This window comes from Arabidopsis thaliana, chromosome 4 (assembly GCF_000001735.4).
Source record: "Arabidopsis thaliana chromosome 4, partial sequence".
Taxonomy (NCBI): Eukaryota; Viridiplantae; Streptophyta; class Magnoliopsida; order Brassicales; family Brassicaceae; genus Arabidopsis; species Arabidopsis thaliana.
Window position 1 is genome coordinate 5,970,443 of NC_003075.7, and position 24,273 is coordinate 5,994,715.

General features: G+C 36.8%; 5 protein-coding genes, 2 long non-coding RNA genes and 2 pseudogenes across 11 annotated transcripts; 6 read left to right on the forward strand and 3 right to left on the reverse strand.

Moving 5' to 3' along the window:
• Positions 1 to 465: 465 nt before the first annotated feature.
• AT4G09430 (disease resistance protein (TIR-NBS-LRR class)) lies at positions 466 to 2,671 on the forward strand (the record flags this gene model as incomplete). The annotated part of the gene is made up of 3 exons (NM_001340619.1): positions 466 to 959; positions 1,394 to 2,480; positions 2,561 to 2,671. Exons 1-3 carry the CDS (start codon positions 490 to 492, stop codon positions 2,669 to 2,671), a joined length of 1,668 nt encoding a protein of 555 aa, NP_001319887.1. The 5' UTR covers positions 466 to 489.
• Positions 2,473 to 4,753, reverse strand: AT4G09432. Of its 2 annotated transcripts, NR_142281.1 has the most exons (2): positions 4,387 to 4,753; positions 2,473 to 4,307 (listed from the first exon to the last, which is right to left on the reverse strand). It is a non-coding gene; the product is annotated as an other RNA (long non-coding RNA). The 2 variants fall into 2 exon arrangements; NR_142280.1 differs by having other exon boundaries at positions 2,473 to 4,753.
• Positions 2,641 to 4,242, forward strand: AT4G09435 (disease resistance protein (TIR-NBS-LRR class) family protein; the record flags this gene model as incomplete). 2 transcript variants are annotated; one of them, NM_001340621.1, is made up of 3 exons in its annotated part: positions 2,641 to 2,874; positions 2,983 to 4,119; positions 4,207 to 4,242. In NM_001340621.1, the coding sequence occupies 3 exons, from the start codon at positions 2,641 to 2,643 to the stop codon at positions 4,240 to 4,242; spliced, it is 1,407 nt and encodes a 468-aa protein (NP_001329222.1). The 2 variants fall into 2 exon arrangements, with proteins under 2 accessions (NP_001329222.1, NP_001329221.1); NM_001340620.1 differs by lacking the exon at positions 4,207 to 4,242 and having other exon boundaries at positions 2,983 to 4,170.
• Positions 4,754 to 11,772: 7,019 nt separating the features above from the next.
• On the reverse strand, positions 11,773 to 12,306 carry AT4G09440 (hypothetical protein (DUF577); the record flags this gene model as incomplete). Its single annotated transcript, NM_117012.1, has 1 exon — positions 11,773 to 12,306. The coding sequence occupies one exon, from the start codon at positions 12,304 to 12,306 to the stop codon at positions 11,773 to 11,775; it is 534 nt and encodes a 177-aa protein (NP_192682.1).
• A 528-nt stretch (positions 12,307 to 12,834) lies between these two features.
• Positions 12,835 to 14,089, forward strand: AT4G09450 (Duplicated homeodomain-like superfamily protein; the record flags this gene model as incomplete). Its single annotated transcript, NM_117013.2, has 2 exons — positions 12,835 to 13,130; positions 13,752 to 14,089. 2 exons carry the CDS (start codon positions 12,835 to 12,837, stop codon positions 14,056 to 14,058), a joined length of 603 nt encoding a protein of 200 aa, NP_192683.1. The 3' UTR covers positions 14,059 to 14,089.
• Positions 14,090 to 15,057: 968 nt separating this feature from the next.
• AT4G05720 lies at positions 15,058 to 15,369 on the reverse strand. Its single transcript, NR_141899.1, has one exon. It is a non-coding gene; the product is annotated as an other RNA (long non-coding RNA).
• A 10-nt stretch (positions 15,370 to 15,379) lies between these two features.
• On the forward strand, positions 15,380 to 16,212 carry AT4G09452 (annotated as a pseudogene). The gene has a single exon.
• A 764-nt stretch (positions 16,213 to 16,976) lies between these two features.
• On the forward strand, positions 16,977 to 21,377 carry AT4G09455 (annotated as a pseudogene; the record flags this gene model as incomplete). Its single annotated transcript has 1 exon — positions 16,977 to 21,377.
• Positions 21,378 to 22,465: 1,088 nt separating this feature from the next.
• On the forward strand, positions 22,466 to 23,816 carry MYB6 (myb domain protein 6). The gene is made up of 2 exons (NM_117014.3): positions 22,466 to 22,839; positions 23,149 to 23,816. Exons 1-2 carry the CDS (start codon positions 22,577 to 22,579, stop codon positions 23,594 to 23,596), a joined length of 711 nt encoding a protein of 236 aa, NP_192684.1. The 5' UTR covers positions 22,466 to 22,576; the 3' UTR covers positions 23,597 to 23,816.
• Positions 23,817 to 24,273: the final 457 nt, after the last annotated feature.

Here is a 24,273-nt window from a genome sequence, read left to right on the forward strand (position 1 = left end):
TTAGGCGAGCTAAGGAGGTGGCGACATCAGAAGTCTGTTTTAGGCGAGCTAAGGAAATTACGACACGTGGAGCAATCTCCTTAGCTCGCCCATCTCTAACGGAATTATCTCTTCCGAGAGCTCGTCTTCTTCTGTTTCTTTAAGTACTCATCTGTTATCTTAGTTCTGATTATTCGATTTAAAAGTGTATTGAATCGAGAGAGAGTAAGAGAGAGAAGAGAACAATTGTAGAGAGAAAGAGCTCGAGTTTGAGCTAAGTGTTTTTAGTGAATTCCGGAGACATCTCCGGCGAGACGTAGGGTTCCACATCGGAGCCTGAACTCGATAAATTCCCGTGCGTCTCTTTTACGTTTTTTCTTTGAATCCGATCTCAAATCAAGTCAGAACCTGAAATCGATCCAATTTCTGAAGGTTCAAGGTTCACAACAACAACCATGAATATATCGTAACAGAGAGCTCTGACATTTTTTATCTTCAGCACCTTCGTCAATGGCTTCCTCATCCACATCCTCTCCAACTCGAGTCAAGGAGTACGATGTCTTCCTCAGCTTTCGAGGGGCGGACACCCGCAATAACATAGTCAGCTATTTGCACAAAGCACTTGTTGATGTCGGAATCCGTACCTTCAAAGACGACAAGGAGCTTGAAGAAGGCGACATCATTTCTGAAAAACTTGTCAACGCTATACAAACTTCGTGGTTTGCTGTGGTTGTTCTCTCAGAAAAATATGTTACTTCAAGTTGGTGTTTGGAGGAACTCCGACATATAATGGAGCTTTCCATTCAGGATGACATTATAGTCGTTCCCATCTTTTATAAAGTAGAACCTTCAGACGTGAGATACCAGAAAAATAGCTTCGAGGTTAAGCTTCAGCACTACAGAGATCCAGAGAAGATTCTCAAATGGAAGGGAGCTCTCACTCAAGTTGGCAATATGTCAGGCAAGCATTTCCAGACATGGTACTTTACATCCACTCCTAAGATTAAATCTTGTTTACCAAAAAGATTTTCATTCTGAAACTTGCTTTCTTGGGTTTTTTCTTTTGCCTGGAAGATAGCCTAATAGGCTAATATTTTACCCCTCATTTCACTGAGAGACTTTGGTACACCGTACACTTACACATGTAATTCATTGTCTGTACGTTTTTGTTTTTGTTTGTTTGACATCATTCTTTATAGATGGAAAGAACGAGTTAACGAAGAAGAACCTTTCCTTAAATTAAAATCTGAGCCATCTACAACCTTTCCTATTCTCCCATGTTTGTCTTATAGCAATAGAAGGATATTAAGAAGTAAATGAGTTAGCCAAGAAGAACCACCTTGATGTGTAAATTAACTATATACCTTTCTTTCATCTTTTAGTTTTTAACGCAAATGCTCTTGTTCCATGTCAGTTCCGATGAGGCAACGAACATCGCAGAGATAGTTTCAAAAATTTCAAACCGACTGAGAAAGATGAAGCCTACAGATCTAATCAATTTAGTTGGAATGGATGCTCATATGGAGAAGATGCAACTCCTTTTGGATAAGGAGCCTAAAAGTGAGGTTAGAATGATAGGGATATTGGGTATGGGAGGCATAGGCAAGACCGCCATTGCCAACTATCTCTATAACCAATTCTCACATGAATATTGGGCACACTGTTTCATAGAAGACGCTTGGAACACCAATGACCCAACTCACCTACAAAGGAAATTGCTTTCCCATATCTGCAATGATGAAAATGCCAAGTTGTTTACCAGGGAAGCTGGAGCCATGAAGATTAAGGGTATACTTAAGCACAAGAAATTTTTTCTTGTGATAGATGGTGTGAATAAAGCAGAGCAAGTACATGCACTGGCAAAAGAGAGAAGCTGGTTTGGTCCAGGGAGCTTGATCATCATAACTACTCGAGATAGAGGTCTCCTCAATTCATGTGGAGTAAATAATGTATATGAGGTTAAGTGCTTGGATAGTAAGGATGCCCTCCAGGTTTTTGAAAAGTTTGCTTTTGGAGGAAGAAATCCTCCATTTCATGGTTCAGAGAGACTCTTTACCAGAGCTTCTCAGCTTGCTCACGGCCTACCTTATGCCCTTGTAGCTTTTGCTTCGCATCTCAGTGAACAGACCACCATAGAGGGATGGGAAGATGAATTATTTCGTCTAGAAGATTATCCTCAGAAGAATGTTGAAGAAATTTTGAGAGCTAGCTATGATGATTTAGATTATTACGAGCAGTCTGTTTTCCTTCAAGTGGCATGTCTCTTCAACGGAAGCTTTCTCTGGCTTATCAGAGCTTTTCTTGGGAAACTTGGTTCAAGGATAAATAGCTTACGGGCAAAGTCTCTCCTGGACATATCAAATGATGGACGTTTAATCATGCATTTCTTGGTTGAACAAATAGGAAAAGAAATTGTGCGCCAACAATCCAACTGTATACCTTCCGAGCAAAAGTTCTTGTGGAAGCCGGAAGAGATCTATGATGTACTCGCAAGGAACATAGTAAGTTCTTACAAATAAATTCTTCAATTTGTTTTTGTTTCTAATCCTTTAAAGTGAGTATACATGCTTTTGTTCAACAGGGTACATCCAAAATACATGGGGTGTCACTAGAAATGTGTGATCTGTCTGACACTTTACGTATAGGGAGCAGTGCAGGCCAATGCGTGATCTCACATTTCTCAAGTTTTTAAAGCATGTGGTTGATATAACGTCCAAGCTGCAGCTCATTTCGGATGTTTCTAGTATCACTCATGGACTTAAGTTACTCCATTGGGACGCCTACCCTCTGGAAACCTTGCCTTTTAGTTTCCAATCAAGCACCCTAGTCGAAATCAATCTGCGATACAGCAACCTAAAACACTTTTGGGATGAAACCAAGGTCTATAGATCCAAGGTACGCTACTTTTCAAAATTCATATTTAATTCCCTTTTCATATACATTGAATCTATTTGCATTGACTAAAATGTGTTCCATACTTTTCTGTTGTCTTGTTTTAAGCAGCTTCCGAACCTACGAAGACTAGATGTGACAGGCTCTACGAGTCTAGTAGAACTTCCAGATCTTTCAGATTCCATGAATCTTGAGGAGTTGATAATGGAAGGCTGCAGGAGCCTTAGGCAAACCCCATGGTCCTTAAACAGATTACCTTTGAGGAAACTCAATATGGTCAAGTGTGATAGCCTTATGGGTCTCTTGCTGGTTACTGACGACCATAATCAACCCAAGGCCAGCCGACCCAGCCCCTATCGACATATTAATTTGTTGCTTCTTGATACAGTAACAGCGCTTAGTTCTCTTACAGAATTATCCATCCAAGGCGAAATATCTGTTAAGTTATTGCACACTCTCATAGGAAGTGCAGAGCACTTGTCTTTTACTTGCGAGCAACAGATCCCTGATCAATTGAAAATTACGATGGCACAGAAAACAGGTTCAATTCAACCCTTGCACCTTATCAAAACACTCGTCATTGAGAGGTTCAACTACGGGGCGAGAGAAGCTCCTTTCAGTTGTCAGAGCTTTTCAAGCTTTCCTTGTTTGACTGAGCTAAAGCTCATCAACTTAAGCATCCGAGAAATCCCACAAGACATTGATTGTTTGTTGTCCTTAAGGAAAATGGACCTCACCGGTAATGATTTCGTTCATCTACCCAAAACCATGGCACAACTGACCAAGCTGGAATGTCTTACTCTTCGAAACTGCCGTCAGCTCAAAGCATTGCCACTACTTACTCCCACCCTCACTCTTCCTGGTCTAGACAACCAACCGAGGGGTTTGATAGAGCTTTGCATTGACAACTGCAAGAATCTTCAGTCACTGCAAGATCAGCTATTATGCTATAACACCAGTTTAGCATATTTAGACCTTAGCAACCATGATTTCGAGAGAATACCAACAAGCATTAGACACCTGTCCTCACTGAACACTCTCTGCCTCAAGAACTGCAAGAAACTCAAATATGTGGAAGAGCTTCCCCTGAGTCTCAACCATCTCTATGCACACGGCTGTGATTATCTGGAGAACGTCACCCTTTCCCCAAACCATACGATCAAACACCTCGATCTTAGAGATTGCCCCCGCCTGAAACAAAGCGAGCAGATAAAGACTCTGGTTTCAAACGAGAGACATGGTGAAGCGGTAAGTTTTCTCTTGTCGACCCGCTATTTCGTGATGCCTCTACTATACTGATATATGATTTATCCCCCCCTTTCTTTTTTCTCATAGATGTCAATACGAATTTCTACTTTATCGAGAATGTAGCGGCCAATGTACGAGGATCGGCCAACTTTCGCATTGGATAACCCTAACTGGATTTTCCCCAGTTCCTGAAATCATTCGTCAAAGGGCCCTGATTGAAGCTAGATTGAGGTAGTGGAAAAAAGGTTTAGAATTTGATGCAAGTACCTTCCCTTCCTTGATCCTTCTTTGCCACGCGAGTTTCAATTTCTTTCTTCTTCTTTTTTTTTTATAGGTTTCATCACGAATCGCTTGCTTTCCCCTTTTAACTATCAAGCCACAAGGAGCCTCCTAGTAATCGGATGCTTCTATGTGTGACTGCTCGTCTCCTGATATTTCTGCTGTAGTTAGTGTCCTTCCGTTCGTTCTTCTCATCTTCTGTGTATTTTTCTTTTTCGAGTCAACTCGATAATTTGATCCGAGTTCATCAAACCAAGAAGGTAACTTCGACTCGGTGATTTCCTTTGTTCGGTTCAGTTACTTTGGTTCATGTTATCATCAGTTTGGCTTACGTTCCGGTTCGAGTGGGTTTTCCAATTATAGCCAAAATCCTAAAACCAGCGGCAGAGAAATTCCAAAGACCGCTTTACCAAAGCTTGGTCTGCAACTCAAATTGCCACAAACACATACTGAGATTGTTATTTTATGTGGAGCTCGCTTGACCACAAACAAAATCAACATGGAGCATCATTTTTCTTGCCATTTTATTTTATAAAATACTAAAAAATTCTCTGCTTTGGTAAATCACTAGACAATCCTCTGTTTTAACACAACAAGTTGTACCAGATTGTGTCCCTGTCTGTGTGTTGCGTATCTATGACACGTGTACTTCATTTGCGGAAAATTTGAGACAAGCCTAAAAGAGTTATGTTCACACTGAGATTGTTATTCACAATTTGGAAGCAGAATTTAAAAATTTAACATCTTCCAGAAAAGTAATTTTTCTTGAGTGATTCATTCACTCATCCTCACCTTTTTGTGTTGGTTAAATCATTCACTCATCACTTAATAGACAAGATAAATTGAAGGATTTGGTCTTTCTCAGTTGCTCTTTTCCAGCTGCTTTCTTGAGTTTTTCAAGAATTTAGAAGAGGAGTTAGAGATTGGGCAGGAAAACAACCCTATAGTTGGTGTTGTTGGGATGGTTTGGGATTGGCAAAACTACTCTTGCTAAATCGTTTTACAACAAGTGGTAAGGAGATTTTACGCACAATATATGTATAGCAGAAGTAAGCAAGATGTTAACGACCTAAAGGAGCATATGGACTGGAGTTGTTTGCAGATGATAGGACACACAAAGCATGCACATAAGGTTTGGATGTAATGTATGAGTTACTCAAAAGAAAATTTCTTGTTGTTCTCGATGATGTTAATGGAAAGAAACATTTCACCTCTTCTTGGTAATTTATATTGGATTTAGCGACAAGTCACTGCTCAAGAGTTTATTCAAAAATGCGGAAGTAGTCCCGAGATTAAACGACAAAGAAAGTTAGGGTGCTTCACTTATCATGCATGGCTTTAATTTGGCACTAAAAGATAGTGGGTATACTTATAGAAAGTTCCACTACAAATATGCATTTCTTGACGTTGCTTGTTTTTTTAGATCAGATCCTGCGACTTGTTGCCGGGCTTTGAACCAGGTAAGTTCGGCAATGAAGATAAATTTAGCCTATGTGATACAACTGATTTTTTGTTAAAACATAAATATTTATTAATATATACATCATCGAAAAGGGATAATTACAAAATTTAAAACAAAAAAGTTGTTTCCTTTGATAATAGATTAAAGAGTCTTTTTCCTTAAGTTACTTCCGCCTAATATGAAACATATTTTAACATTATTGGGATTTGAACACATCTTCAATTAAGCAATGAAATATAAAACCAAAAAGAACAATTAAAAACTCAAAATAAAAAAGTCTTCCGTTGTCGGGCTTTGAACCCGATAAGTTCGGCAATGAAGACGAATTTAGCCAGTGTGCTACAACGGATTTCTTGCTAAATTGTAAATATTTATTAATATATACAACATCGTAGGCCTGGGCAAAAAAACCGCTAACCGATTAACCGAACCGAACCGAACCGAAAAACATGGTTCGGTTCGGGTTTGGATAGCTTAAAATAACCGGCTGGATATTACATGTCTTAGATTTCGGTTTCGGTTTCGGTTAGGTTAGTAACCGATAACCAAAGGATAACCAAAGCATATATGTATGATAGATAATATATCACATATATTGTATGTATTGACACTTAACTATGTTCTTCTCTTTATTAGTTTGCAAGTTAAATTTCGTGAGTTGTGAATCAGGTGTTTTAATGTTATGGAGAGTATGGACCATATTTGCATCTTTGTGAGTTGTGAATATGTCTTACGTTCTATATCGGTTATTGGTCAATTTTTTTTGTTGTTTCGATTTTTAGTCGGTTATTTCGGTTTTGGTTTATTTATGGTTACCAAGTTTAATATCCGAACCGAACCGAACCGAAAGATATCCGAACCGAACCGAACCAAAATTCCTCAAATATCCAAATGGTTCTTATATTACTATAACCGAAATAACCGAAACCATGCGCAACCGAACCGAAACCGAATGCCCAGGCCTACAACATCGAAAAGGATAATTACAAAATTTCAAAAAAAAAAGTTGTTTTCTTTGACAATAGGTTAAACTACAAAGTCTTTTTCCTTAAAGTTACTTACTTCCGGCTAGTATATGAAACATATTTTACCATTTTCGGGCTTTGAACACATCTTCTATTAAGCAATCAAATACAAAACCAAAAAGATCAATTACAAAACTCAAAATAAAAAATGTTTTCCCTTGCGGGGCTTTGAATCCGTAAGTTCGTCAATGAAGACGAATTTAGCCAGTGTGGTACAATATTTTTTTTCTATATAAATAAATATTTATATATACATCATCGAAAGGGATAATTACAAAATTAAAAACAAAAAAGTTGTTTCCTTTGATAATAGGTTAAAGAGTCTTTTTCCTTAAAGTTACTTACTTCCGCCAAGTATGAAACATATTTTACCATTATTAGGCATTAAACACATCTTCTATTAAGCAATGAAATACAAAACAAAAAAAAACAATTACAAAACTCAAAATCAAAAAGTCTTCCGTTGTCGAGCTTTGAACCCGGTAAGTTTGGTAATAAAGACGAATTTAGCCAGTGTGCTACAACAAATCTTTTGTTAAGTTATAAATATTTATCAATATATACAACATCGAAAAGGATAATTACAAAGTTTAAAAAAAAAAAAAAGTTGTTTCCTTTGATAAAAGGTTAAAGAGTATTTTTCTTTAAAGTTACTTACTTCCGCCTAGTATGAAACATATTTTACCATTTAGGGCTTTGAACACATCTTCTATTAGCGCAATGAAATACAAAACCAAAAAAATAACTACAAAACTCAAAATAAAAAGGTCTTCCGTTGTCGGGCTTTGAACCTAGTAAGTTCAGCAATGAAGACGAATCTAGCCGGTGTATTACAACGGATTTTTTGTTAAATTGTAAATATTTTTTAATATATACAACATCGAAAAAGAATAATTACAAAATTTAAAACAAAAAAGTTGTTTTCTTTGACAATAGGTTAAAGAGTCTTATTCCTTAAAGTTACTTACTTCCGCCTGGTATGAAACATATTTTACCATTTTTGGGCTTTGAACTCATCTTCTTTTATGCAATGAAATACAAAACCAAAAAAAAAAATTACAAAAGTCAAAATAAAAAAGTCTTCAGTTGCCGAGCTTTGAGCCCGGTAAGTTTGGCAATAAAGACGAATTTAGCCAGTGTGCTACAACGAAATTTTTGTTAAAATATAAATATTTATTAATATATACATCATCGAAAGGGATAATTACAAAATTTAAAATAAAAAATTTGTTTCCTTTGGTAATAGGTTAAAGAGTCTTTTTCCTTAAAGTTACTTACTTCCACCAAGTATGAAACATATTTTACCATTATTAGGCTTTGAACACACCTTCTATTAAGCAATGAAATACAAAACCAAAAAGAACAATTACAAAACTCAAAATAAAAAAGTCTTCTGTTGCCGGGCTTTGAACTCGGTAAGTTCGGCAATGAAGACGAATTTAGCCAGTGTGCTACAACGGATTTGTTTTGTTATATTTAAATATTTATTTATATATACATTATCGAAAGGGATAATTACAAAATTGAAAACAAAAAAAAGTTGTTTCCTTTGATAATAGGTTAAAGAGTCTTTTTCCATAAAGTTACTTACTTTCGCCAACTATGAAACATATTTTACCATTATTAGGCTTTGAACACATATTTTATTAAGCAATGAAATACAAAATCAAAAAGAATAATTGAAAAATTCAAAATCATAAAGTCTTCCGTTGTAGGGCTTTGAACCCGATAAGTTCAGCAATGAAGACGAATTTAGCCAGTGTGCTACAACAAATTTTATGTTAAAATATAAATATATTCATCATCGAAAAGGATAATTACAAAATTTAAAACAAAAAGAAAGTTGTTTCCTTTGATAATAGATTAAAGAATCTTTTTCCTTAAGTTACTTACTTTCACCTAGTATGAAACATATTTTAAAATTATTGGGCTTTGAATAGATCTTCTATTAAGCAATAAAATACAAAACCAAAAAGAACAATTACAAAACTAAAAATTAAAAAGTCTTCCATTGCGAGGCTTTGAACCCGGTAAGCTCGGCAATGAAAATGAATTTAGCCAGTGTGCTACAATGGATTTTTTTGTTAAATTATACTCCCTCTGTTCCTTTTTGTTTGATTGTTTAGAAAAAAAAATTTGTTTCTAAAAGATTGATTTTTTAAGTTTTCCATGTAATATATATTGGTTAGTATTGGTGAATTGTAATTTTCAAAAAAAATAGTTAATTATCATTGGTTTAAAGTTATAGAAAATTGTAAAACACTAAAAATAATACATTTATAATCAACATTTAATATGTTTTCTTAATATGTGTGTTTTTTCTAAACAATCAAACAAAAAGGAACAGAGGGAGTAAATGTTTATCAATATATACAACATCGAAAAGAATAATTACTAAATTTAAAACAAAAATAAGTTGTTTCTTTGATTATAGGTTAAAGAGTGTTTTTCCTTAAAGTTACTTACTTCCGCCTAGTATGAAACAAATTTTACCATTGTTGAGTTTTGAACACATCTTCTATTAAGCAATGAAATATAAAACAAAAAAAAACAATTATAAAACTCAAAATAAAAAAAGTCTACCGTTGTTGGGCTTTGAACCCAGTAAGTTTGGTAATGATGACGAATTTAGCCAGTGTACTACAACGGATTTTTCGTTAAAATTTTAAATATTTATTAACATATACAACATCGAAAAGGATAATTACAAAATTTAAAACAAAAAAGTTATTTTCCTTGATAATAGATTAAAAAGTCTTTTTCCTTAAAGTTACATATTATAAAACATATTTTACCATTATGGGGCTTTGAACACATCTTCTATTAAGCAATGAAATACAAAACGAAAAATTACAAAACACAAAATAAAAAAAGCCTCCTGTTGCCGGGCTTTAGGTGTGTAATAAGAATCGGTCTATCTACTAAGGTGAACTTATCGAACTCGTTTAGCATGCATGTCTAGGATAGGGTTTCACAGAACGCCACTGGGAATCTTAGCTCTAGGCATAGTGAGTTTTGGAAAACGCGACCGGTTATTCTAATATTAGAGTTTGAGTTTAAGAACGGTTCGATAACAACCTAGCTATCATTAGATCTACTAATCATTTGTTTCTTGAGAATACCCTAAACCTAACTTTTTATTATCTTGTTTTACAACCAACTAATCTGTTGTTTGCTTACTATGTTTTCTTTTTATTTTTCTCATTTTCTTCTAGCTTAATCTCGACACTTAATTAACTCACTGTGTGAACAAAATTATTTTGTGGAAATTCGATCCTTAAGTACTGCAATTGATCTCTTATTTGAGAGTGTAGTTCTTAGGGTAATTTGAGCTATATCGAAAAAGAAAAAATTAAGGAAATAGACCCAAAACAAAAATCAACGTTTACCTAAGTAAAAAATAAAAATAAAAAATCGCCGGCTGCTACAACAAATCGAGGAGACTGTCGATTTTTTTCTGAGCCCATTCAAGACATATTAAGGATATCAATTTTGATTTTATTTTCCAATCATATAATGATATGAAGAACAAGGACAAGAACATTTTGGTTCTTAAAGACTTTTAGAACAAGTTATTTAATTTTTCTCTTCATAATAGATTTTGCAATAAACGATGCTTAAATACACAAGCAAATAACTAACTACTAAGAAACGTGAAACTTGGGCAAGTTAACACATTCCCACTAATTAGTTTAAATAACTAAAACTCTCTTGACCACATCATCTTCTTCCTCATTGTATCTCATCAAACATGCTCCGATTTAAAACATGTTTCTTTTATATCCCTAGGTAAGATCTTCACCTCTGTCTCTTATCTTTTGTAGATATAGATTTCTTCGATTTGAAATCAAAATTAATTTTATCTAGAGCTAGATTTATTTAGGCAATCAAGAAAGAACATGTTGCATCTCTTAATAAGGAGTTATGGCTCGGATTGTGAAACCAATGGATCAAGTTTGGTGATACAGAAAAGAATAAACTAATAGATTCTTTAAATCTGCAAACGATGCAATGATTCAAGAAAATAAAGTTTTGCTAACTGAAAAGCTTAGCTTTATAAGAATGTATATAAATATAAGAGTTCATTATCATCTTGAGTACATAAAATTTCATATAGTCAGATTTGTATATAAAAGTATAAAACTAACAATTGTTTTGCATTGCAGTATAGGTGGTTACTGCCACATATATACAAATTAAGTCATGTACCAGCACTAATGACTTATCTCCCAAGAGCAGAAAGGTTAGTACTTTGACATTTACCATCTATGTTGATTTCTGGTCTTCGAAGTTCTCATCAGTTATTTTTCACTAATCGTCATTGTAATTCCATAGCTCATCATTTAGCTTCTTCAGAGTTCACAAAAACATTGTTTCAAGCACAGATTCAAACAATCAGCATTTGTGGCTCACAAATCTCCTTTGTAAAGATTTATTCTTCTAAATAAAATTTAGTTTGCAGTAAAAAAAAAAAAGAAGCAAGAGAGCTATTGAGTTACGGATTTTATAATAGTGGGGTTATGAATGAAATTTTAATTACTCGTGTTTCTTTTGTAACTATTGTGGGTTTATGATTGGTAGTCTACAAAAAATCAGAAATACCTAAGCACCTACTAAAGAACCAAGACCAATATTTGTACTTGACTTGTTTTTCTATACAAGGTTAATTCTTTCTACAACTCCAAACTATGTATCAAAAACCATAGTCTGCAAGCAGAATTTCAGACTGTTCAAATCCGTCAGCCTCAGGTAGGTTCAGCCAATCAAACTTACCCTTTGGGAGCTCTTTAACCTGCTCATTCACTCCTCTCTCCACAATCACATTGATTCTCCACAACACGATCTTACTTTCCCATTTCATGCCTTTGATTGTATGGAATTTGTATTCTAACTTCCCGTACCATTCCATTTGTTTAGGTTCTTGACAATGTTTTCAAGATCTCTGAAAGCTCTCCTCACAAGCCCAACTTCAATTCCTATTTCCACAAGCTCTCTCACAGAATCTATCATCTTATTTGCAATCTCCTTAACGGATTCAGCTTGGCTTGGAAATTCTCTCAAGTGTATGGTCGCACAGAATGCACCAGTAAACGCCAAAACCCAGCAACTGTTATCTACCAACAAGTCTCTTGGTGGGTTTAGCCTTATTCTTATCTCTGGGAGAAGATTCTCCATCACATGAATCACAAACTCGTCATCCTCAAGCGGCGTTGTTAAGCACTGGAAGATATAAACCGCTCTCTGAAACTTTGTTTTGCTTTGTGATACAATATAATCGCGTAGACCGTCCCATGCGATATCTTGGTGTTTGAACATCTCACACACAACGTGGTTCACCACCTTACCTAGGACTCTGAACATACTGCCAGAGATTCTTTCTTGCTTAAGGCAAGAGATGAGCAATGTCTGGAGTTCTCTCATCTCTGACAATTCTATTTTCACTTTCTTTCAAGTGTGATCAGAGAGTACAACTTCAAGTCTTCTTATTGCAATCTCTCTTGACCTATCTTCAACAACATTTGACACAAAGATTCTCAAGATATCAACTGATGACAAAGTCTTCAAATGGTCACACAAGCCACGAACATATTCTGCTCCATCATCTTTCGTTTCCTGAGGTTTCACGACAGGTTTGCTCACAGCTTTGTCCTGTGTTTTAACAAAATCTGACTATACTATTTCCTATATGCCCTATTATTTCTCCCTATAAAATCTCCCTATAAAATCTGACTACAAAATCTGACTATACTATTTCCTATATGCCCTATTATTGTTAAATTTTAATTTGTCCGATAGGCCCTATTATTTCTCCCTATAAAATCTGACTGGAACAAGAAAAAACCCTCAATAACAAAACCCTCAATATTTCCTTCAACTAATTGTTTCCTTGCTTCTATCAGATTCCTTATCTTTCGCGATCTCCAGTTTTCTCTCTTTTTCTTAGATACTATGGCCGCGTTTCCGCAGTGGACAAGGGTCGATGACAAACGTTTTGAGTTAGCTCTGCTTCAAATCCCGGAGGGTTCGCCGAATTTTATAGAGAATATCGCCTATTATCTCCAGAAACCGGTGAAGGAGGTGGAGTACTACTACTGCGCGTTGGTCCATGATATTGAGCGGATCGAATCGGGTAAGTATGTTTTGCCCAAATACCCGGAAGACGATTACGTGAAACTGACGGAAGCAGGTGAGTCTAAGGGCAATGGGAAAAAGACGGGAATTCCTTGGTCAGAAGAGGAACAGAGGTTAGTCAATGATTTTATGAATAAGAATTTCTTTGGATTGTGGAGATAAAGTCCCAAGTTTAAGAGTTTTAAATTTTGCTAGGGTTTGATGAATTAGGGTTTTGTTGGTTAGGGCTAGGAGTAAACTTATATATATATCACGTACGTTTTTAGGTGGTACGTACGTTTTTAGAAAAACATTGGTTAATCCTCTCATGATTTGATTTGGAATTAGATGAAGGCGAAAACGAAAAAGTTAGTTGGGTGAGATGAACGAGTAAATTATGGTCCTTTGGTTAAGTCCGTGTAATCAGGTTGAAAACGGGTAAATGATGGTTAACTCTGGTTATTATTACGTTTAATTGGTTTAGCATTCGGTTTTGAATACAATAAACCGATTAAATCAAACTATGTGGTGTTTTAGCTCTCGAACTATTGACTCAGGGATATCTAAATATAGATCTTTCGATTTGGGGGGAAATAGGAACCGAACTTCTATTTCATGGATATATGGACCGTGGTATAAGTTTGGGCTCTATCTGTTATGATGTCATAGTTCTCGGGGGAAATAGACTGTTTTCCTCTCGTATTTGCTATGTGATCTTAACTTTGGACTTTTGGTTGGTTTAATGATATTTTCAGGTTGTTTCTGGAAGGACTAAATAAGTTTGGGAAAGGAGACTGGAAGAACATATCGAGGTATTGTGTGAAGTCAAGGACCTCGACGCAAGTGGCAAGCCATGCTCAGAAGTATTTTGCAAGGCAAAAGCAGGAGAGTACGAATACTAAACGCCCGAGTATTCATGACATGACTCTGGGAGTTGCGGTCAATGTCCCTGGATCCAACTTGGAGTCTACTGGCCAGCAACCACATTTTGGTGATCAAATTCCTTCGAATCAATATTATCCCTCCCAGGAAAACTTTCGGGGTTTTGATCAGCGATGGTGATGGGTGTATGGCAAACTTATACTACGCTTAAGTTTTCTAATGTGATTTTTAGTTCTAGGGATTTAGAGTTTTGGTGTTAGAGTGTTGGTTTCTGGCGTAGAGTTAAGTTTGGATATGTAGTTTGATCACTTCCCAAAGTCTTGTCAAACAAACTAATCACCCTTCTTTTAAGTTCTAACTAATAAGACCAAATACAACTATTTAGATTTGCTCCACATTGCTTAAACCAGGTGTGCTAAAAGTTTGACTGCTTTATCCATTAAACCTTACTCCACCTACTCATGACTTCCGAAATTCTTGAACTCTTTAACGAACAAGGTCTGCCTTGACTGAACTCACACCATCACATTGTTGACATTCCTTTCCTGGATCCTTAGCCGTCTCCACAGCTTATCACATTGTTAAGGCAACCTGAAAGGCTGAAACGTATTACAACTCTGTTTTGTAATGAACGTGGGATCGACCAAAACGATTTCTTTGTTTTTCACACAAGCCATTTTCTCCTGCAGATGATGGAGCACTTGCTGAGAACTAGAAACCTATGATGGCTCCATGTCCACAACAGCAGAAGCACTCTGTTCTTACTTCTCTCTGTTTTGCATCTTTGAAAATTTCGCTTTCCTGAAAAGATGAAATATAACAGTCTTGTCTTTTGAAACACATCTCTATCTACGTGTATGTTACCAAAGGTTATTTTTCTCTCTTTAAATCAATGAATATATTTGGTAAAGAAAAATGTATTGGTGAGTAGAGGAAGAGCAAGTGTCCCACTTTACACCCTTATTTCTCATTCAATACAACTCCGTTTTTGACGTATGAGTATACTATTTTGTAGTACTCTTTACCAAATTTCCAATTCACTAATGACCCGACAATTCCGTTCAGCCGTTTGGCCGGAATTTGGCCGGAAAGTCACCGGAAAATTTTATGTCAAAAAAGTTCCAACAATAAGCTGTGGAGACGGCTAAGGATCCAGGAAAGGAATGTCAACAATGTGATGGTGTGAGTTCAGTCAAGGCAGATCTTCCGAAATTCTTGAACTCATGTTAAATGCTTATTCCAATAAACAGTGAGCACAAACAACCTCGTCTAAACTCCATTCGTCTCTCCATCTCTTTCCATAGAGTCTTAGCTCGACTCAGATCTCCAGCTTTAACCAATCCTTTTATCAATATATTGTATGCAACTACATTAGGCTCAGAACCTAGCTTTTTCATAGAAGACATCATCTTTATAGCGCCTTGGATATTGTTCAGCTTGCATAACCCATTGATATACACATTATAGGTATAAACATCAGGAGGTCACAGATAACCTTAGTTTTCTTCACAGTCAAGTCAGCATATCTTATATTTACCACTATGAAGGTTTAATTTTATGCAAATTGGAAGAAGTTAATAGGATCGTGGTTTGGAATATCCGTAGTTGGGGCAAACAAGGTGGATTGATCTCAGAGACGGACATGACAAGTGCAGTTATAGTTGTGCTGTTGAGGTTTTTATATTATTTCTACAATACACCCGAAACACGGTTTTTTGGTATGAAATCTATGATGTTAACTCGGGTGATTGGACAACTCTTGATGTCATTCCACGTTGGCGTATATATTGTTCTTCCCCTAGCGTTTCTCTTAAGGGAAATAGTTATTGGTGTGCTAATAAAAGGAGCTCCGAAGGTAGCAAGAATCACATAATCTATTTTGATTTTACAAGAGAGAGATTTGGGCCGCTTCTGCCTCTACCAATTCACGTTGTAGCTAATGGCTATACTAATATTTGTGACTTTATCTTGTGTTAAAGAAGAGAAACTTGCGGTTTTATTTCAGCACCGTGAACGATACATAGATGATCTTGAGATATAGATTACGACTAAGATTGAGGCCGAAATGGTGTTGAAGAGCAAGTTCTGACTCTGACACTGAGGATTATACCAAACTAGTTATTAATATTAATGGAGAGGCTGGATACTTCAAAAACTTTAGATATCAGAGTACCTGTAGATAATAAACGTTGGCCACACCCATGCATATACTCTTATTTTCCAAGTTTGATCCAAATCGAGGAACCTGCACTAAGCAAAAGGAAAAGAGAAAGCAGTTTAGAAAAGCATCGGTGTGATCAAAACATGTTGTGACTTGCCGCAGTTGAAAACCTAATGAAATAGATATCCGTAGGAGGAGGCGCAAAAGGAGAAAACGCGATGATGCAGTAGAGGGGAGGCCGTAAAAGCTAACGTGTAGAAAAAGATAGCTCTAACGATGATACAAGTGTTCTAGTGATAGCTCTGTTGTTTCCATTTGTTTCCCTTTTCTTTTTAACAATTGATCTAGTTTTGGGTCTTACATAATTTTATATACACGAATTAAGGTTTATATAGAACTTTTATGCATCAAACTATATGAACTAAATAAAATTTGAGTTTTCTACATAAACAAAAGCATGGTCCAAAACTTACGTTTACATAGATGTCGTTAATCAAACTGTGACAACTTGCTGGCTACTTTTGTAGAAGACAACCCAATAAATAGAACGGGCTTTGACAAAAACAAAGACATGGTAGCCCAAACTCAACAAAGCCCACTACAGAAGCCCAGTCAACATATGCAAAAGAAGATAAAGACCAAAAGCTCTTTACCTGCAAAACAGAAGACTGTCACTAATACGGAGAAGAAGACAATAACACTTGAAAACAAATTCAAGCCGTTGCAGTCGCTGCCGTTGCAGTAATTCACAATAAATAGCTATTGATTAAAGATAGCATTGTCAAGGATTCTAAATTGTTCTAAAGAAGTCATAAAAGAAAGATGTAAAACTCCATTGAAAGATAAGCAAAATAAAAACATTTTTTGTCAAGAAATAATCACAGTTTTATTTTTCTCTTCATGGTATCAGAGCTATTATACCTTAACAGGTGATTCAATGGCCCCTGCTTACCCTTTTCCAGACAATGTCCATGTCTCTAGTTCCGTTACCTTAAAGCTCAACGATAGTAACTACTTGTTGTGGAAGACACAGTTTGAGTCCCTTCTATCGAGCCAAAAGCTCATAGGTTTTGTCAATGGAGTCGTCACTCCTCCAGCTCAGACTCGTCTTGTTGTTAATGATGATGTCACCAGCGAAGTTCCGAATCCTCAATATGAAGACTGGTTTTGCACAGACCAGCTCGTCCGGTCGTGGTTGTTTGGTACGCTTTCAGAGGAAGTGCTTGGTCATGTCCACAACCTCACTACATCTCGTCAGATTTGGATCTCTCTAGCTGAAAATTTCAACAAAAGTAGCATCGCCAGAGAGTTTTCTCTTCGTCGTAATCTTCAACTTCTGACAAAAAAAGATAAGTCTCTATCTGTTTACTGTCGTGATTTTAAAATAATATGCGACTCTCTAAGCTCCATTGGCAAACCAGTAGAGGAATCCATGAAAATCTTTGGCTTTCTCAATGGACTCGGCAGAGAGTACGATCCTATCACCACAGTTATCCAAAGCTCCCTAAGCAAGCTCCCTGCTCCGACGTTTAACGACGTCATCTCCGAAGTTCAAGGGTTTGACAGTAAGCTGCAATCTTATGACGACACTGTCTCTGTTAATCCTCATCTTGCGTTCAATACTGAAAGATCTAACTCTGGCGCTCCTCAATACAATTCCAATTCCCGTGGTCGTGGTCGTTCTGGGCAAAACAGAGGACGCGGTGGCTACTCTACACGCGGCAGAGGATTTTCTCAACATCAATCCGCTTCACCATCATCAGGACAAAGACCAGTTTGTCAAATTTGTGGTCGCATAGGACACACTGCTATCAAATGCTACAACCGATTTGACAACAACTACCAAAGTGAAGTCCCTACTCAAGCATTTTCTGCTCTCCGTGTCTCTGATGAAACCGGCAAGGAATGGTACCCCGATTCTGCAGCCACAGCCCACATAACAGCCTCAACATCTGGTCTGCAAAACGCAACAACATATGAGGGAAACGATGCAGTCTTGGTTGGAGATGGAACATACCTCCCTATTACACATGTTGGATCCACCACAATTTCCTCATCCAAAGGTACTATTCCGTTGAATGAAGTCTTAGTGTGCCCTGCTATACAAAAATCTCTTCTATCTGTGTCCAAACTTTGCGATGATTATCCATGCGGTGTTTATTTTGATGCTAATAAGGTTTGCATAATTGATTTAACCACTCAGAAAGTGGTGTCCAAGGGTCCACGAAATAATGGGCTCTACATGCTGGAGAATTCAGAGTTTGTAGCACTCTATTCAAATCGTCAATGTGCAGCTAGCATGGAAACATGGCATCATCGACTTGGCCACTCAAACTCAAAGATTCTTCAGCAACTTTTAACCCGCAAGGAAATCCAAGTGAATAAAAGCAGAACTTCTCCCGTTTGTGAGCCTTGCCAAATGGGAAAGAGCACTAGATTACAGTTTTTCTCTTCTGATTTTCGAGCTTTAAAACCTTTAGATCGAGTTCATTGTGATCTTTGGGGACCATCACCGGTTGTATCAAACCAAGGATTCAAATACTATGCAGTTTTTGTTGATGATTTCTCAAGATTCTCTTGGTTTTTTCCTTTGCGCATGAAGTCAAAGTTTATTTCAGTGTTTATTGCATATCAGAAATTGGTTGAGAATCAACTTGGTACAAAAATCAAAGAGTTTCAAAGCGATGGAGGGGGAGAATTTACAAGCAACAAATTAAAAGAACACTTTAGAGAGCATGGCATTCATCATCGTATATCTTGTCCATATACACCGCAACAAAACGGTGTTGCCGAAAGGAAGCACAGACATTTGGTAGAGCTTGGGCTTTCAATGTTATATCACAGTCATACACCTCTCAAGTTCTGGGTAGAAGCTTTCTTCACTGCCAACTATCTCAGTAATCTCTTGCCTTCTTCTGTCCTCAAGGAAATAAGTCCCTATGAAACTTTGTTTCAACAAAAAGTTGATTATACACCTCTCCGAGTGTTTGGTACAGCCTGCTACCCCTGCTTGAGACCGTTAGCAAAGAACAAGTTTGATCCACGCTCGTTGCAATGCGTGTTTCTTGGCTATCACAACCAATACAAGGGATACCGCTGTTTGTATCCTCCTACCGGTAAAGTCTACATCTCTAGACATGTCATTTTTGATGAAGCTCAATTCCCATTTAAAGAAAAGTACCACAGTCTGGTTCCAAAATACCAGACGACCTTACTACAGGCTTGGCAACATACTGATCTCACACCACCTTCAGTGCCTTCTTCTCAATTACAACCTCTTGCAAGACAAATGACTCCTATGGCAACAAGTGAGAATCAGCCAATGATGAATTATGAGACAGAGGAAGCCGTCAATGTTAATATGGAAACTAGCTCTGATGAGGAAACTGAATCAAATGATGAATTTGACCACGAAGTAGCTCCCGTACTAAATGATCAAAATGAAGACAATGCACTAGGACAAGGCTCATTAGAAAATCTCCATCCCATGATTACAAGATCAAAAGATGGAATTCAGAAGCCAAACCCCCGGTATGCTCTCATTGTCTCTAAATCCTCTTTTGATGAACCAAAAACTATTACTACTGCTATGAAGCATCCTAGCTGGAACGCTGCAGTTATGGATGAGATAGATCGCATTCACATGCTAAACACTTGGTCTCTAGTTCCTGCAACAGAGGACATGAATATTCTGACATCCAAATGGGTTTTCAAGACTAAACTCAAACCTGATGGCACCATAGATAAGTTGAAAGCTCGTCTAGTTGCCAAAGGGTTTGATCAAGAAGAAGGAGTCGACTATCTTGAGACATTCAGTCCGGTTGTTCGAACTGCAACTATACGTCTTGTTCTCGATACCGCTACTGCAAATGAGTGGCCTCTCAAACAGCTTGATGTGTCCAACGCGTTTCTCCATGGAGAATTACAAGAACCGGTGTTTATGTTCCAACCCTCTGGTTTTGTTGATCCTAACAAGCCTAATCACGTTTGTCGGCTCACCAAAGCTCTTTATGGTCTAAAACAAGCGCCTAGAGCCTGGTTTGACACCTTTAGCAACTTTCTTCTTGACTTTGGCTTTGAGTGCAGCACATCTGATCCTTCCCTCTTCGTTTGTCATCAAAATGGGCAAAGTCTCATACTCCTCTTATATGTCGACGATATACTCCTCACAGGAAGTGATCAACTGCTCATGGATAAACTTCTTCAAGCTCTCAACAACCGCTTTTCGATGAAAGATCTTGGGCCTCCTCGCTATTTTTTGGGTATAGAAATTGAATCTTACAACAATGGTCTATTTTTACATCAACACGCATACGCTTCCGACATTCTTCATCAAGCAGGCATGACAGAATGCAACCCTATGCCTACCCCTCTGCCACAACACTTGGAAGACCTCAATTCAGAACCCTTTGAAGAGCCAACATACTTTCGGAGTTTAGCTGGCAAGTTACAATACTTAACAATCACAAGACCGGATATTCAATATGCCGTGAACTTCATCTGCCAAAGAATGCACGCTCCGACCAACTCTGATTTTGGCCTTCTCAAACGCATACTCAGGTATGTGAAAGGAACTATCAACATGGGGCTTCCAATCAGAAAACACCACAACCCTGTTCTTTCGGGATTTTGCGATAGTGATTACGCTGGCTGCAAGGACACTAGACGCTCCACTACTGGTTTCTGCATCCTCTTGGGATCTACTCTGATATCTTGGTCTGCAAAGAGACAACCCACTATCTCTCACTCCTCAACAGAAGCCGAATATAGAGCTCTTTCCGATACAGCTCGAGAAATCACTTGGATTTCCTCTCTTCTCCGAGATCTTGGAATCTCTCAACATCAACCTACACGAGTGTTCTGTGATAACCTATCTGCTGTCTACCTCTCTGCAAATCCTGCTCTTCATAAACGATCTAAACACTTCGATAAAGACTTTCACTACATCAGGGAACGTGTGGCTCTCGGTCTCATAGAAACGCAACACATCCCAGCAACTATTCAACTTGCTGATGTCTTCACCAAGTCACTACCGCGACGGCCCTTTATCACGCTTAGAGCCAAACTCGGCGTGTCTGCGTCACCGGTCTCACCCACGCCAAGTTTGAAGGAGGGTGTAGAAGACAACCCAATAAATAGAACGGGCTTTGACAAAAACAAAGACATGGTAGCCCAAACTCAACAAAGCCCACTACAGAAGCCCAGTCAACATATGCAAAAGAAGATAAAGACCAAAAGCTCTTTACCTGCAAAACAGAAGACTGTCACTAATACGGAGAAGAAGACAATAACACTTGAAAACAAATTCAAGCCGTTGCAGTCGCTGCCGTTGCAGTAATTCACAATAAATAGCTATTGATTAAAGATAGCATTGTCAAGGATTCTAGATTGTTCTAAAGAAGTCTATAAAAGAAAGATGTAAAACTCCATTGAAAGATAAGCAAAATAAAAACATTTTTTGTCAAGAAATAATCACAGTTTTATTTTTCTCTTCAGGAACAACTAAAAAACTGTATTTAACTAAAACAATTCAGAACTCCTTCATACGACGTCGTTCTTTTGTTAATTTTAAATTTAATTAATGGGAAAAATGTCATTAAAATCTTCAACTCATTGCAAACATTGATTTAAATCCTCAACTCTCGACGAAACAAAATAAATATTTGACTTTCTAAATAAATATCTAATTTTTGTTGACCTGGCGATATTAGACACACTGTTAAGTAAATTACTAGATCCCGTTAACGGAGTTAATTTTTTTGTTAACAGAGGCCCATTAATGCAAAACGTTATTGTTTCCAACAACAGAGTGACGTCGTTTTGTAATAATGACTGAACTAAATTCCCAAATTCAATCTAAGATCTCTAAATCAAGCAAAATTCCTATCTCTAAATCCCCATATGATTTGAAACTGGAGATTTAATTGAGCCGTTATGACAAAAACGATGACGTTTTATTGTTAGAGTAAACGTTGTCGTTTTCAATCAACGAGTATGTTAACACACTAAACGTTCAAGGTCTATTAACCTACTGAACATCATGCCTAATATAGTCATGTCAACAAAAGTTTGATATTTATTTGAAAAGTCAAGAAGGTTTGGTATTTATTTGGAAAGTAACATAAGTTTGATATTTGTTTCGTTCGCCGAGAGTTCAAGATTTAAATCAAAGTTTTCAATAAGTTGAGAATTTTAATGACATTTTTTTCCAAAAGATAACATGTTTGATAAATATTATTTTTGCATTGTATTTTTCTTAACTACCAACTAAATTATAAGAACAGTGAGAGAAAGAAAAAAACAAAAACCAAAATCTAAGGAGAAAAAGTAAAGAGACAAGAAAAAAAGAGAAAAGAAGGTTACTTACTTACCTACCTAATCTCCATTACCCCACACACAACACAGCAAAGCACAGCCTCACTTTATCTCCACATAGTCACATGTACATATACCAAACTTAGTCAAAGTCTCCTCCTTTTTATATAACCCACAAATTGATCTCTTCTCTCTTCTCTTACACCATCTTCTTCATTCACCATGGGAAGATCTCCTTGTTGTGAAAAAGCTCACACAAACAAAGGAGCTTGGACTAAAGAAGAAGATCAACGTCTCGTAGATTATATCCGTAATCACGGTGAAGGTTGTTGGCGTTCTCTTCCTAAATCCGCTGGATTGTTGCGTTGTGGTAAAAGTTGTAGATTGAGATGGATTAATTACCTTCGTCCTGATCTTAAACGTGGTAATTTTACTGATGATGAAGATCAAATCATCATCAAACTCCATAGCTTACTCGGTAACAAGTACGATAACTTTTTCCTCTCTTTCTCTTCTTCTAAAAAAACAGAGTGAAAATAGAAAAACAGAGTCACTTTTTTTTTTCTCCCTACTCTTGTTTCTAGGAAAAAGATTTCAACTTTCTAGGAAACAGAGAGAAAATAGAAACTGGGTCACTTTGTTTTCCTGCTCTTTCTTCTTCTTTGATCTTTCCCAGGAAAAAAGTTTCAACTTTCTAGGAAACAGAGTCGTTCACTTTTTTGTTTCCTCTGTTTTTGTTAAAGCTTTCCTCTGTTATTGTTATTCATATGAATTTGAAATGTTTTGTTTTGCAGATGGTCATTGATAGCTGGAAGATTACCAGGAAGAACAGATAACGAAATAAAGAATTATTGGAACACTCATATTAAGAGGAAGCTTCTTAGTCACGGTATTGATCCACAAACTCATCGTCAGATTAACGAATCCAAAACGGTGTCGTCTCAAGTTGTTGTTCCTATTCAAAACGATGCCGTTGAGTATTCTTTTTCCAATTTAGCCGTTAAACCGAAGACGGAAAATTCCTCCGATAACGGAGCTTCGACTAGCGGCACGACGACGGACGAGGATCTCCGGCAGAATGGGGAGTGTTATTATAGTGATAATTCAGGACATATAAAGCTGAATTTGGATTTAACTCTTGGGTTTGGATCCTGGTCGGGTCGGATAGTCGGAGTCGGGTCATCGGCTGATTCTAAACCGTGGTGCGACCCGGTGATGGAGGCGCGTTTGTCACTGTTGTAATAATTTGTCAAAAAAATCCCAAAAAATGGGTTTTGTTACTTCATTTTTTTTTTTGCTTGAGTCCTTTTGGATAAATATAGAAATTCTTTACTTCAGTTTCTTTGGTATTTTTGTTTTAGTTTTTGTTCATATTACCTTTTGAAGAAAAAGAAAAAAAACGATACATGGTTTCCAAAATAATTTTATGGAAATATATAAGAATATTACACCATTGTCTAGGAATGCAAATGAGTAATTTGAATTTTATTTTGACAATATTGTTATAAAATGTAGAAGTATAAATGTAGGAGTGAAATGTGAACATGGTTGGTCCCTTTTGGACTCTTTCTTATGGATCAACCGTTATCCATTTTTACATGTTGGTATAGATCATAGTTTTTATATGTTTTTTGAAGCAAAAGCTTCTAGAAACTTGAATTAGGTTATAATGGGGACCATATAGTTGCAACTAGCAAGTTTCAACAAATATCTCGTTCACTATGTTAACTATTTTTTTTCATTAGGTTTTCGGTGTTAGTTTATATATAGTGCTAGGACACATGGTCCTCATCTCAACAAACAAACTTCTAGTTTGTAGAACTTTTTATTGTTTAGGAAAAAACTAGAATTGAGAACTTCTATTAATACTTATAGTTGTAGCGTAATTTGGTGCCAACGAAATTAATTAAAAGAACTAC